A 14,411-nucleotide genomic window follows, 5' to 3' on the forward strand; every position below is an offset into this window, starting at 1 on the left:
AACAGCAGGACAATTCAGGAGCTACTTCCTTTTCCTACTTAAATATTTTTGTCTTAAACTGATCTGATTCATAAAGGCAGAAACTGGAGGCAGTTCCATTGACTGATTTAGCAAGTAAATAGAACTTCATCCAATAGACTTGGATTTCATCAGAACTACTGCAGTATTTAAGGGTAAAATAATAAGAAAAATTGTCTCCTTCTTTACCCTTTCCTCATTTAATTGGACACACAATGACAAGAATAATATTTTAAAAAGACTTTTAGCCACTGTAAACAGTGTTAGCCAAAAGCAACTAAATTAGCATGTGTTTTGTGTCTTTCTGCTGGCTCTAAATAAAGCCTTTTCACCCTTTTATTTAAAGAATGTAGTGTGCAGCTGATTAGCTGGAGTTCACATTTTAAACACTTGAACTGACTGAACCTAAACTGGGCAATTCTACATGGAGAATAAATCACTTTAAAGCACAATTAGAGAACTGTAAAAACACTGGACCGGTTATAATGTACATCGATTACGATCTTTTTAAACAACCATTGAAGATTTGTGAAAACCAAAAAGTTTCTTTGTTCGGACAAACACGACCGGCTCATTACAAGCTGAGCACGTGTGACAGTGGTTGAAAGTCGAAAGGAGCTGGTTTACACGACTCTGTGTAAGTCACTGCTTCAAGTTCATCAGGTTGTATTAGCCGAGCGCTAACTCAGTGCAACGGCACAACAGTTGCTTTGTTTTGCAGGTTCGCTGCGCAGACATTTCACACTCGCAGCAATATATTAATATCGCTAACAATGGCAAAGCTATCAGGGGAATCTCAATAATCTCAAGTCTTTTGTGGCTCCCGTGAAAGGCTCCAACATCACATAGAGGCTCCATAATAGATAACTGCTGTGCGCTGCCTCTGGATGCGACGCAGATAATCGCCTCTGCCTCTTTGTCTGTGTGCCCTTTAGCTGAGCAACTGCAGGTACTGCAGAGTGCTGCACAGCTCTGCCAAGGGGAAGCCAGAGCACGGCAGCGGGGGGTAAAAACGGAGGGGAGTGGGGAGGGGAATAAATGCTAAATGTGAAATGTGCCACTGCAGCTTCCCGGGTGATATTATTGGAGATTACTTGTAGCAGAGTTAGCAGCATTCAGCCAAAGTGTCAGTTTTCGAGGAAGCTTATTCTGGCCTTGAGAAAGAATAGGGAAGAAAAAAAAAAAAAAGGTCTCCTTCTTTAGCAACTGGCACAATCCACCCGAGGCGATGTGCATAGCGAATCTCTTCATTCTGTTGGTGTCTCTTTTATCCACAATGCAGCAGCCAACGCACAGTCAAACATTTATGTCCCCTGCCGCAAGATGGATTTTTCTCTGAAGGCGTCTGACACATGAACCGATCAAACCAGTAATCTGCACTTAATGGAGGAATGAACCGCCGAACTTGAGATTGGCAATGTGACAGGTAAATTACTCAAGTTTATTTCTTAAGAAGCGGTCCAACGCTAATTTAAAAAGTTAAAATTAGCCACACATTTTCTTAGCTTTCTGAAGACTAAAACTACATTAAAGAAGATATAGAAACTACACATGAAATAATTAGACTTCACTACTTTCCAACTTTAAAAAAAAGACCATTTGTACATGTACACATAAAAAAATAAACAGATGGGTGAACGCCAATGGCACAAAAGTTTATTTTTCTTTCCCATTTAAAATCTATTACTCAATCAGCTTGCCTCAAATCTGCTGGAAAAGAATTGTCTGCTTTCATGTTGCTTTAGATAGAAAGTTCCTCTCGATTACTCAGTTTTTCATTGTGTCTATTAAAACGGGGGTGGCGTTAACCGAATATTTTCCATGTTAGGCTAGTTTTTCAAAACGGTGACAGAAAAATCTGAAGACCATGCGTCATTTTGACAGATTACAATTCACACACCCGACCACTTAGTGCAGATGCACAGACATTTTTATCTTTACACCCAGATTAGATTGTGGATGCAATTAAATCAATCAGTCAAGGAAAAAAGTTCCCAACAGAGCATCATCTGTGACCCGTATACCGTATGAAGTCAATCTCGCTATCTGGGAGCTGACAGGATGTTATGAGTTATGGGTCGCAGACTGGGGCAGAAGGAGTGCATGCTTTGGGATTTCCTACCACTGAAACACGTTCTTGCGGGATCAGGAAACGCCTTGTTCAGAGAGTCTTGCCAACTTCTAGAGAAATGTTCCCCGATTTCAAAACTTTGGCTAAAGCGGCACTTTTAATTCCAGGCTCCAGGGTGGCAGCAAAGCGCTTGGTTAGCTTCCAGAACGTACAGATATACCATATAGAGCACCAGCTTTTCTATATGGTGTCCCTGAAATGTCAAATACAGTTTCCACTAGTAATCATCAGGCTTTTTGAACATATTTGAAACGACATGAAGACCACAACAACAAAAAACATTGACCTTGTGCTTTCAAAGCCTGAATATTTCATCTTAATTTTGTGCCATGGTAAAAGTAACCTGAAGACATTTTCAATTATGCTGTCTACACTGTCAGGAATGTCACAACCAATAAATGGTCCATTCATAACATTATTTTACCTTGTGTGATGCTATGCAGATGCTCTGTCTGTGCTGATGAAGACTCAATTCAAGTCTATATTTAGAAATCTTGGAACTGTCAGAAGCCCACACTATTATATGAATAATTAAGATAATAGTCAATGATTTGACCACAAGGGGGCAGTTAGAGTGATAAAGCTTATGTAAGCTTTAAATATGAAAAACGTAAATAAAAAGAAAACCCTGTGACATAGCAAAAGCAACATATCGTTATCATGGAGTCAATCAGCGTGAATTCTACACCCTTCATCCCTGTATGCACACACAATACGTAACGGGCAGCAACAAACCTTCTTCCAAAAGGGAACAAGCTTTTAATTTGAACTTCCATTTATCTATAACATCGTTACTGAGACGCTAGATAAGTAACAGAGTCACGGCAGAGCATTTGCTGAAATATTTAAAAATAGAAAGCTAAAATCCTTGCCTCCTGTTCTGTGTTTACTCCTACCCACAGTCATCTCTGAACCAACACGAGTTTCCTCTCCTCCTATGAATGCAGTGCAGGTGTTTGCTGTGGATAAGCAAAAAAAAAAAAAATCAGGCTAAGAAATCAGACAAGGATAGATCCAGCAAACTCTGACGGAAGCAAAGTGTGATTTCTTCATTATTTTGCAGCATGAAAACAATGGCACCTTGGAACAACCGATTGTGTGCTCAAGCAATAATAAAATTTTTAAAAAAGGAATTGGGGGGGGGGGAAGGCAACATTTTGTGAATTTGGCTGCTTGACTTGGTCTCGTGATGCATATCTGCCATCGACTGAGCTTACTTTCTTTATTCAGATTGAATTTGCCCCGATTGATTAAAAGCCATTCTTTGTCCAAATTCTGATGTGTCAGCCTCCTGCTGCTCAGTGAAAATGAACATAATTTGGTGGCGCTGGTGGAAGAAAAGCAACAGTGCAGCAGATGTGTGCCAGCTCCTGGCAGCATTTGTTTATTAAACCTTTTGAATACATCTCTGTCTGTTTGTCTCTCAACTGCTCAAAGACGCTGGGATACAATCGAATGGTGTGGCGCCTCGGCTGTATCTGTTTCTAAGCTACAACAATAACAATAAAAATATCGATGGACCAGTAGAATCACTGTTTTATTGATGCGTATTATACAGGAGCTGCAGTTTAGGAAAAATAAGCTAATAGAAACATTAGCTTATACTAATGTAGATCTATTTTTACTTGTATATCTATTTTTTCTCACTTGGCTTTCAGTTGTACTGCAGTAGGTAGACTACATTTAAAGTTAGATGTGTAGATCAAATGTAAATGTGCTTTTATTGCATTAAAACTTCTTATTTTAGCTGAAATTGCATTACCCAAGATTGACTAATAGTGTTTGCTTCTGCTTATCAACAATTTTTAGGGTTAAAATTATATCACATCCCTCCCATCCCCCAAATCTATAAGATCTTTACTATGCAGGCATATACATATAATTTTACAATTTTATTTTTTTGTATTGACTTAATACAAGGATGACATCTCAAGTTTGAAACTCTGACTCAAGTTGGAATGAAGTTGCAAAAGTAGAAGACGACGTACTTGGACTAGACTTGTACCATGGCTTGGAGCTCCTGGTTTGACACTCTTAACAGTTTTTAATCTCATATAATGAAGAATGAAAGGACCCAGATATGTAAGCTATAGATTGTAGCCGCTGTGCATGTTTTGCTGGGAAAGAATGCGCTTGATTATTACCCAGTGCCATTGGTGGATTATAGGCTAACGCCTCACACCGATGTGTTCAGGTTAGCTGTAACTTCACATGAATGACCTCATTAAGGCCCAATTGAATGTTATATTAGATTACTTTAGATCATTCCAGACCAAAATAGACATAGTTTTTCCTCTGGCATTCTCCTACCACTAAGCTAACAGTGTCATACCAAGGATATTATCATACAATTTATATTAAAAGATAATTGTTTATACAGATTGAAAGAAAATATTAAATATTTGTGTGGTTACATAGAGCTATGAAGGGTCAGACATGAGAAAATGTTGATATGTGTTACAGATTTGACTTGGACTTGGGGCAAAAGACTCTAGACTGCAATTTAGAGAAATTATTAAATTGGCAATGTGTCTTTTTTTCTTCAAACTACAATCATCAAATCCAATTAGCACCAAACAACATTCAATAGCAGAATAAGCTATTCAGCATTGGCAAGACGAATATGGCCCCTTTTTTTCCAAAAGTGGAACTGACGAAAAATCCTACAAATGCATTTCCTAACAACAGCACCATTAACAGGGGAAATAAACAGGCTTTCCAAAAATACAAATGTAGTTTTTACCAAGAAACATTGTTACAACAAAGGTATAATTAACATTTTGTTCTTTTTGTGCCAAATTAATGTCATTCATGAAATGATGGTGAAATCTATGGCGTCTTGGTTTTGTAGCTAAGGGTTAAATCCCTCAAAACTTTGCCAAGTTTTTTTTTTTTTTTACTTGCCAACGTTTGAGTCATCTATTTGGTAAAACCCAATTATCTGACAGTGTGCTTCCGTTTTACTATTACTTTGTGTGTAAAAAGTATTTTCTGTGTGAAAGCATCAGTTCTATTTTTGCTCAGGCAGCACTAAACAACTCTGGCAGAGCGTGGCAAATTATTCAAAACAGAGCATGGCATACTGTAGCTTAGCACCCAAATGAAGAAAATGTTTAGATAAATAAAAAAATTATATTGTCATTATAGTAGTTGGTTAATCAAAACTTTTCCAAAACAGCAAAACACACAACTGCAAAAGAAAATCTGAAAACAACGAAAGATTGAGCTTTTGATGTTGATGTTTTAATGTTGCTAAGGAAACTGTGGCTTTACCATATTAAGTTTTGCACACAACTTTGCACCTTTGTGAAGGGAGTGAAGGAAAAACTTCCATGCAATGAGACTTTGTTCATTAGAGCTGCATATGCAATTAATCATAACTGCTTTTACATTTTAAAGGTACTGGCAGTCATAAGAACAGAAGAGAGATGGACACATGTCATTCTCAAATGTATTTGTACATGAAGTAGATGTTGCTACTCAATTTGTTTATACACCCTGACATTTTAAAATATAAATAGAATGTAATTATAAACTAACCAGATACTACCTGTGACGTATTTGTTAAATACAATACATACAGTATGTATCACTGATAAGTTAGAGCATGGAGAATTTAAAGGCAAGTCAAAACCAGTAACATATAGTTTTTTCATGGGCAAATAGCATCAACATATGGTGACGTATCAAGCAAACTTAAATGTAGCACAGTGCTGCGTACTTTGGCACTGTTGTATCTCTGGAGCCGGGCGATAAATGAATGCACCAATCGGTTATTCACAGTGGAGGAGCTCACTGTCCTTTTCAGGTCTCTAGAAACTTCAGTCGGTTCTAACTTCCTCGCTGTCTGTGCAGTGTCAGCCTCCTTTTGAGCCACAGTGTCATCAATTATGAATTTGTTCCCCTCCTGCCCCCGCATGATACGACTATTCAAGAAAGTGAGAAAAGTGTGAACTACAGAAGGCTTGTAGCAAGATACCACAATAGGAAGGTGCCAGAAAACCTCCAGATGTCTTGTTTTAAAAAACCTTTAACAGTAAGCGTGAAAACCTCTCGGGGCTATATGTGCCTTTAACTTTGAATCTGTGCTAAAAGGCTAAAGCTAAGAGACTTGATCTACTTATAGTTTGGAAGCAGCAGTCTTGCTTATGTCAATGTTGCTGACACTACTAGAGATGCCCTGATCAATCAGCCTTGAATCAGAATCAGCCGTTCTCTGGGTACATGCAAACTGAAGTCAGTATTATCTTTGAAGATTCCTTCCAGTTGGGCACAGAACTGTAAATCACTACTTACCCACTTTCCACTCCACTCATCTCCTTAGGTTGTTAGGGCAACAAGACATTTCTCTAAAACTAGACATTCACTCAGAAATGTAAATTACTGAAAGACTGTGACCAGAAAAGGCTCTTTTTGTAAATGCTATCAACTCCATAAACAGTAAAAAAGAACAGTATGAAGAGTATCGTGCAACAAGACATTTTAATGTCTGATTACCACAGTGTGAATTAGGACATCCAAGGTGCTGTTTTTCCTCTCAATGATAGTTGGCATCTGATTTGTAGTTTTGTTTTCAGTAGCTGGGTAGAGCTGTGTCACATACTGAACTGCTAAATTAGAAATGGGGAATCAGATTCTGTCTTATCTTTTTTTAAATGATAGAGTCATGAACTGATTTTTAAGCAGCATTTTGGAGTTGACTTGGTTAGTGGTGGCTGAATTTCCTCTGTCAGGACAGGGAGAGCGACTGCCAGGCCGTAAAAGAAGTAGCAATATATTTCTGGTTACTCTGGATCCATGCTTTAACTAATTGCCTTTTTATGGACTTAAGAATCATTAAAAGCTATTATGAAAATATTATTATTGCACCTATCAAGTATTTTAAGAGTTGCAAAGTGCAAACATAATATGAATCAGTTATGCATAAAGCAACATAAGCATATTCTTGGATCAATTTATTGCTGTTGCAATTTGTAGCAATTTATATATCTTGTTAATGACATTTTATATCCTCCTTACACTGTTTTGTGTCAATCTTTCATTTCAATGGTGTCAGGATAGCTAATACCACAGGAAAGCAATTCTCCTACACCACATTTCTACAAATTGAAGACTATATCCTACACAATTTGATCTCCACAATAAACCGGTCTGCCGCAGATTTATTGGAGAATTTTTAAAAATTGCAGCATGAGTAAATTGCACTTGAGCACTGCTTCACAGATGCCCACAATACGCAACGACTCAATAACATTGCTTCATCTCGTTAGGCTCTATGCAGAGAGTTCATTTGACTTGTGAGGGTGGATGCCTGAAACTGAAAGTTCCCACTGCCTTTTCTTCGAGTCAGTTTAATCCCCAGATGTTTGACTGAATCCTTTTATTCAACCAAAAACATTAAAATTATTTGGTTACGTCTCAAAAAATGTACCTGGTCATGAGCAGAATGCTGTGAATTCCACACCATCATACTCTGTATATGCATACAAATCAGAATGAGAGTTTATTGAAAGTGTCACATATACATTAAATATAAGGCAAGACTTTATATCACCTGTTATACTTACCTCATTTCATCATTTTTAGACCAATGTATCTTTCAAAATGCCATGTCTGCAAGATGGCAAACATTGTTTAGTAGAATAAGCTGTTGGTCTATTAATGCTGGACCTCTTGGGATTGTTTTATGCTTATTTAAATATTCTCTAGAAAACTGCTGACCTGTTAAGTACTGAATCATTCTGAGGTGCTGCAAATGCTGTGTTGCCGTATCATTCACTGATTATTATTTTTTGTATAGATGGCCGTTTTTGGATTTTTGTGTGGTGTAGATCTTCTCTTACTGCGCAATAAGTATCTATTTTTCTGGCAGTTTTACACCAGAATATTTTGCAGATTCTTGTCAACAAATAAAAACGTGTGCTTCATGTAATACAAAATCTTCTATGCCGGATGCGATTCATTTGATGGTAAATATCTTAATTAATTATTCATTTCCAGTTAAGTATCTTGCTATCAAAGCGTGACGACATCCAAAAGAGTACAAGACATCACTCGTGCCTCCCGTCACGATGATCAAACTCTCAAATTTTGGAAAGGTGTTAACATTTATATCAAAAAGTTCCATTGAACACCCAGGATTTTAGATAATTCCTGATAATAGCGCCGAGAAAGTAAGCGGCGCGTTGAAGCTGAGATCAAAGCTCGCGAACCCCACTGCAGTTCTTTGTGATGCACGGTTGCTAAGCCGGAGCACCTGTGTGTACACATCCCAGAAACAGCCTCTGGTGGTGAGCGCTGCCTCCCGTCTGCAGCAGCAGGGTGGATTGTTAGCTAGCGTTAGGGAAACACCATGCAGCCGGCTCTTTGTATTGGCCATACTCGTATTTGCGCCTATGCCTTCCAAGGCCAAACATTTTCTCCTTCAGACATGCATCCACTTTCAGCTGCCGGTCAGAAATCTTTCTTTCTTTTTTTTTTTTTGGGTCTTGTTCCTGTAACACCGAAGCCTCACAGATGTCTCACTGCACCTCACCAGCTGGCTGCAGGGCCACAAGGTTTTCTTATTTAACCAAAGTATTTGTCCCAGTACAGGTGCCAATCAGCTCAGCCTAGAGGCAACATGGCTAATGTGTGAAGGTGGCAGCTATTATTAATAATCACCATAATTACAGCAGAACAGGGAAAGCCTGAGCCTTGCTGCTCCAGTGAGTTTCATTCCCTCGTGGTTTGCACGCTCAGCGTTAACTGAAAACCTTTAACCTTGAAATGTTCTCCTGCTTGTCATAAAGGGAGGTACTTGTCTTCCCCAAACCTTCCAGGAAAAGAAAAGAAAGACATCTCTATACAGTAATATGAAGAGAAAAGAATTAGGACACCATGTTAAGTGTGGCAAAGTGTGCCATTGTTTCCAGCTCATTTTACGTTGATACCCCTTTAGATTAAATCGAGTGCAACTGATTGCCTTAAAAACTCGCCTAATTAGTAAACAGTCCTCCTGAGTAATTTAGCCTCTGTTTTGTTGGATCCAATCCAAGAAATAACAAGGAAATAATTGAAAAACACAGATTCAAATAAAAATCAGCTGGAGTTTTATGAAAGAACCTGCAATACAGTATAAAACTGACCTGGGTAGAAAAACCTTCAATGCAGTGTAGAGACTGTAACTTACACTGTGTTGGATGTTAATGGATGCAACCAAACACATTTTCCTGTACACATTGCAAGACAATAATCTCTTCTGACCCCAGAGAGAGAGAGAGAGTTCATTTACAGACATGTAATAGAATTAAATGTTCTCTTCAGCTCACATTAAAGTGACTTCATTTCTGATGAACCAAACTGTTGTGACCCATTTCATGCTGTGCTACATAAGTGCTCTACTTACTGTTGCAAATATTTTAATCACTGAATATACCCGGTGTGAGGTGACAGTCACTAAGAATGCTGGAATACAGAATAAATGATCAGGAGCAAATGATGTGAGCAATCGATGAATTTAAGGAAAATCATAAATATGGCTATATGGGTAGAATGACTGTATCGCTATGTTATTGGTGTTCAGAATACCTTGATGCACTAGGAGCCTAACTATAAATGCAACTTGCCCAAAATTGCTTAGAAAGCAACTAAATTGGCCATTATTTCAGGCACTGAGACCCTTAATTAGTTTCCTGTGGAAGTACATAATGGACCGATCTGGCAAGTGCAGAGAGTTTTGAGACTAAGTCGTCATATAGTGACACAGACACTCTGCTCCAACTAAATAATCAGCTCTACAGAAAAGCTGGTAATAAGTGCGAACCACCTGTGGGACTCCATTCCCATGACTTCATAAAGCACACTGGATGCTGCTCATGCATTATTCAGGCTTTTTGCAATATCTTATTGACCTCTCCCAAGGAGATTTGGACTGGCGTTCATTTTGACAAAATTCGACAATCAGAACCTCCAAATGGAGCGCATGCAAAATGCAACGATAGCATCCAGAGTTGAAGAATGCTGGCGCCTGCTGCACGTTGGACTGAAAATGAAAGTTTTGAATAAGGGAAACTAGTGATACTTGTCTGGTGCTACAGTAGCCTGACGTTGATGGCCTATGCTGATCGTGACTGATGAGAGTAGATCCGGTTATTAGAAACTACGAAAAAACCTAAATCTGTGAAGCCGGTTTAGAGAATTCATTGTAGTTTAGTTTTCAAACTCTTCGACATTTCCAGCAATAGTGGTACAGTCTTGGCATTATTCAAAATGGTTGTTGCTGACCCTTGCCCTACTGTTGTATACAGGCTTGGATTAGTTCACTGAAAAACATTTCATCTGAATCAGCACTAGTTCTGCACTTTGACTGGGAATCTGGAATTTTTGTTATAGATTTGATGCTATGTTGAGTATTATGTTGCTACTGATAATGCAAAGACTCCTGGATACTCTAGTGCACAGTTATGTGCTTTTAGCGTTTACTTTAAAAAGCATTAGTGTTCAAAGCAGGCCCCGTCGCCTGAACACCGCAGCTAGGAATAATGGAATAGTAGGACTCAATACTTGACTCATTGACTGCAAGAGGCTCAACTCCTGTGGCTTCAAAACAAACCGAAGTCAGCATCCCGTCCATGTTTTACTGCAAACATGTCATTCTGCTTTATGGCCTAACAATCTATTCTTTGGTCACAAAAATGTTCTGATGCAAAAAAAAAACATGCTAATTAAAAAACTTATACAATATTCTGTAGAGATTAAATGCAACAGTTTCTTATAATTCATACCTTTTCAGGGTTTGTTTTCCCAATTGTACTGTAATTAACCTTAACGTTTACCATGCCAGCTGAATCCTGTAGAGTCTGACATGGGGATTTTGACTTGGCAGTTTCTTGTGACATTGCAATGTCTGGCTTTCCGGTTTATTGTTGGGGAAAACTTTCTTATAACTGACTACAACTTTCTACTTTTGCATTCTCACTGTAGAACGGTGAACTCCTGGAATGATATGAGGAACTGTTACTACTTTAAGGTCATTGCTGGTGTTTTCTTCTTCTTGGTCATGTGTATACACACACACTTGTATGTCCTTTTCCCATGACTGCATTCATAAATGCACAGTAAATCTATTTTGCTTTTATTCCCTTGAAACAGTAACACTTGTTAGAATGGAGACATTTTATTGCTGTGAACAGTGATACACGAACACAACTTATGTAATTGCAAGAGTAGCTAACTTTACCTTAAGACCTTGAGAAATTATTATTTTGCTAATGATGTTTTTAATTGCCGAGGCAAACATCGGGTTACCTGAAGAAAACTAATTAAGAAAAGCCTTATGAAAATCAGCTAATTTAATTGTAGTACCACAATAATAACTTTTTGTCTGCTGATGCAAAATGTGTGTTTCAGTAACCAAACTCTAGGTGACTGCTGGGTCTTTTAACCTGATAGGCAACATATTTGCCTTGCTTACATGACAATGTAAGTCAGAACAGGTACTACAACATGAAGCAGAATTGGTTTACTATCAGGAGTTGAAAATAACAAACCTGTTTGTGAACAACCCAAATGTGTGGACTGAGATAAGTATAAAACAAATCACACTCCCAAAATTCCCTCTGAAATATGTGGCTTCGTCTACCGAGATATCTACCTGCACTGAATTGACCCTCTGCATAGTGAAGGATAGTGGGGACAACCACACACCCAGACTCGCTTTCCAGGGTGAAAGCTAATAACACAGAGTTCAGAAGTGGCTACATGGTGCTTACAAGCAGATCAAATATAGACTGGTTCAAGTTTTAAAAGTTGTGCCCAGATGGGGCCTAATAATAATCTTGGTGTGGCAGGCATAGTGGAGTGAATATCACTGATCCTCTTGATAATAACATCTCTTAGTGGGTGGGATATATTAGGACGCAAGTGAACATTTTGTCATCAAACTTGTTGCATTAGAAGCACAAAAAAGTGCAACCAGAAGGATTTAACCAAACTGTAGTAACAAAATGAACTGGACTGGGTGTCTCCATAACTGCAGTTCTTCTGGGGTGTTCAAACATCAACAGCGGCCTTGTGGTGGCAAGACTCAATGATGTACGCAAGGAGTGAAGACGTGGTGTGGTCTGATTCAACTGACTTGGTGGTCATGCTGGTGTTGATAGGAATGCGTGGAAACACACAGTGCATTGCAGATACGTCTGTTGGAACCAGTCAGGGTCCCTTTGTTTACATTATATGTTCCTTGAAAGTGCTAAATATAGAACTGTTAGCATCAGAACTGGACCACAAAGCAATGCAAGACGTGGTCTGTTGATTCATGTTTTGTTCTACATCATGTTGACTTAAGTTTTTATTACACCACCAGGATCATCTATACGCTAAACATAAAGGAACCTGGTAGAGACTAAATGATGGTTTGGGTTATGCTCTGTTGGGAAACGTGGATCCTGCCATCCACGTTTACCTAAACGTGACTGCATGGTATACCTCGATACTTGTGGCGTCTTTCAGCACAATAATACACTCTGCCAAACAAGTCTGATCCGTGGAGAGTTTGCAAGACTTAAAGGTTCTTCTGCTACCATTTTGGTTGCAGATACTACAGCACACCTTTAGGGATCCAGTGGGGTTCATGCGCCGGTGGATCAAGGATTCTTTGGCAACAAAAGTGCTTCTAACACGGTTATTGTGTTATGCCTGATTGTAGTGCAGCACTAATGAAAGGACACAGTAATTTTTCCAATCCCTGAGCCCTTCTCAAGGATGGATGCCTCAGGCAGCACAAGCTGCTACTAAGTTCTCTTAAAATCCCAGCCAAACTACTTGCGTTTGCATTCTGAGAAATGTATGCAAGACAGTTTGTTGTCCGTTTCCTTAAAATATTTAGAGTTTTCCTCGTTGGTAGTGCTGCGTACATCTATCCTGTTGTCCTGTTGTCATTCGTTGGAATTGCCACCAACGGCGCTGTCCTCTGCCTGCGCTCCTAGACGTCTGGACGGCGTGGTGTTCGACTGCGGCTGCAGCATCCGCTGGATCCAGCTGTGGCAGGAGAAGGGAGAGGCGGGGCTTCACACGCAGCAGCTGTACTGCAGGGTCGGAGCCTCCAAGATACGACTGAACAACATGCACATCAACGGCTGTGGTAAGAAAACAAGGGGCTGACGAGGGCGTAGGTGGGCTTGGGAAGGAAAACAGCAGGGGTGGAGGGGAAACGGGAACCAAATGGAAAGCAAAGGAGAGGGTCAAAGGGCACGGTGAGGGTGATGCGTAAAAGAGGAGGAGGTGTGACAGAGATCACAGGGTGAATCTGATGTGGCGAGCTGCATGTTGAACCTGACATAGGCTGTAGACTTTGCTCCGTTATCTTCCTGTGATGACTCATCTCTGAAGTGCCTCATACAATATGAATCCATCTCCGTTTGGAGTATCTTAGTTATTATATTTATTAAATGAGGTTAATTGATCTGATCTGGAAAATATGCCGACTTTAAGCTCATGCTTGGTAACCTGATCACATACTGTTGTTGTGTTTGTGTGCTTGCACCTGGATGCTTGCAGAATTACCGGAGATCAGCGTGAGCCACAGCAATGTGTTGGTGACGGAGGGCGAAAACGTGACGGTGAGCTGCAACGGATCCAGACTGCCGCTGCCTGAAGTGGACTGGAACGTCGGTGACCTGCATTCCATCAACACACACCTGGTCAGAAACACACAGATTTAAACGACTGATTGTAGGACTCAAAAATGTAAATTTCCTCTCAAATAAAACAAGAATGCCCAACTTGGAAAGCTGGAAAATGCAGAGAAATGCAATCTTGGTGCTAAACTGTGTTAGCGCTTCTCATGGATTGTGTCTGAATCAGGGACACAAAATATCTTATATCTTAAATATTTTAATTTTTTTTCTGTTATTGGTTTGTATGGCCAACAGTGGTTGCCACGACAACATAAAGAAACTCTGTTGTTCAGGACGAGAGGATGTTTTTCTTGGTTGTGACATAATTTCTAGTAGCTCATGTGCTCCCTCAGGTGACCTGATGCTTGCAGGCACAGCGCTAGCTACCTCTGGACCAGACAGTCAGTGAGATTTTGAACTGTTTGCAATGTTTGATTAGAGGTGAACTTTTGGTTATTATCTGACTGAGGCTGGGAGCCACCAGATGGACAACGCTGACCTGAAACGGCTTGATCACTAGACAAGCGTTGTCAGCAAAGATTGGCAGTACCCTGTGGGAGCGTTAAGCACAGGTTCAACCTTTCTCATCAAAGCCGGGACATCAC

At 39.6% G+C, this 14,411-nt stretch overlaps 1 protein-coding gene across 2 annotated transcripts in view; it reads left to right on the forward strand.

Moving 5' to 3' along the window:
- ntrk3b (neurotrophic tyrosine kinase, receptor, type 3b) overlaps positions 1–14,411 on the forward strand; it is a 302,940-nt gene that overhangs the window by 131,694 nt on the left and 156,835 nt on the right. For both annotated transcript variants that reach the window (XM_028014975.1, XM_028014976.1), the window contains exons 5-6: positions 13,117–13,271; positions 13,688–13,830. In XM_028014975.1, the coding sequence (XP_027870776.1) occupies positions 13,117–13,271; positions 13,688–13,830 (298 nt within the window). The remainder of the gene's footprint in view (positions 1–13,116; positions 13,272–13,687; positions 13,831–14,411) is intronic.

This window comes from Xiphophorus couchianus, chromosome 4 (assembly GCF_001444195.1).
Source record: "Xiphophorus couchianus chromosome 4, X_couchianus-1.0, whole genome shotgun sequence".
NCBI classification, from domain to species: Eukaryota; Metazoa; Chordata; class Actinopteri; order Cyprinodontiformes; family Poeciliidae; genus Xiphophorus; species Xiphophorus couchianus.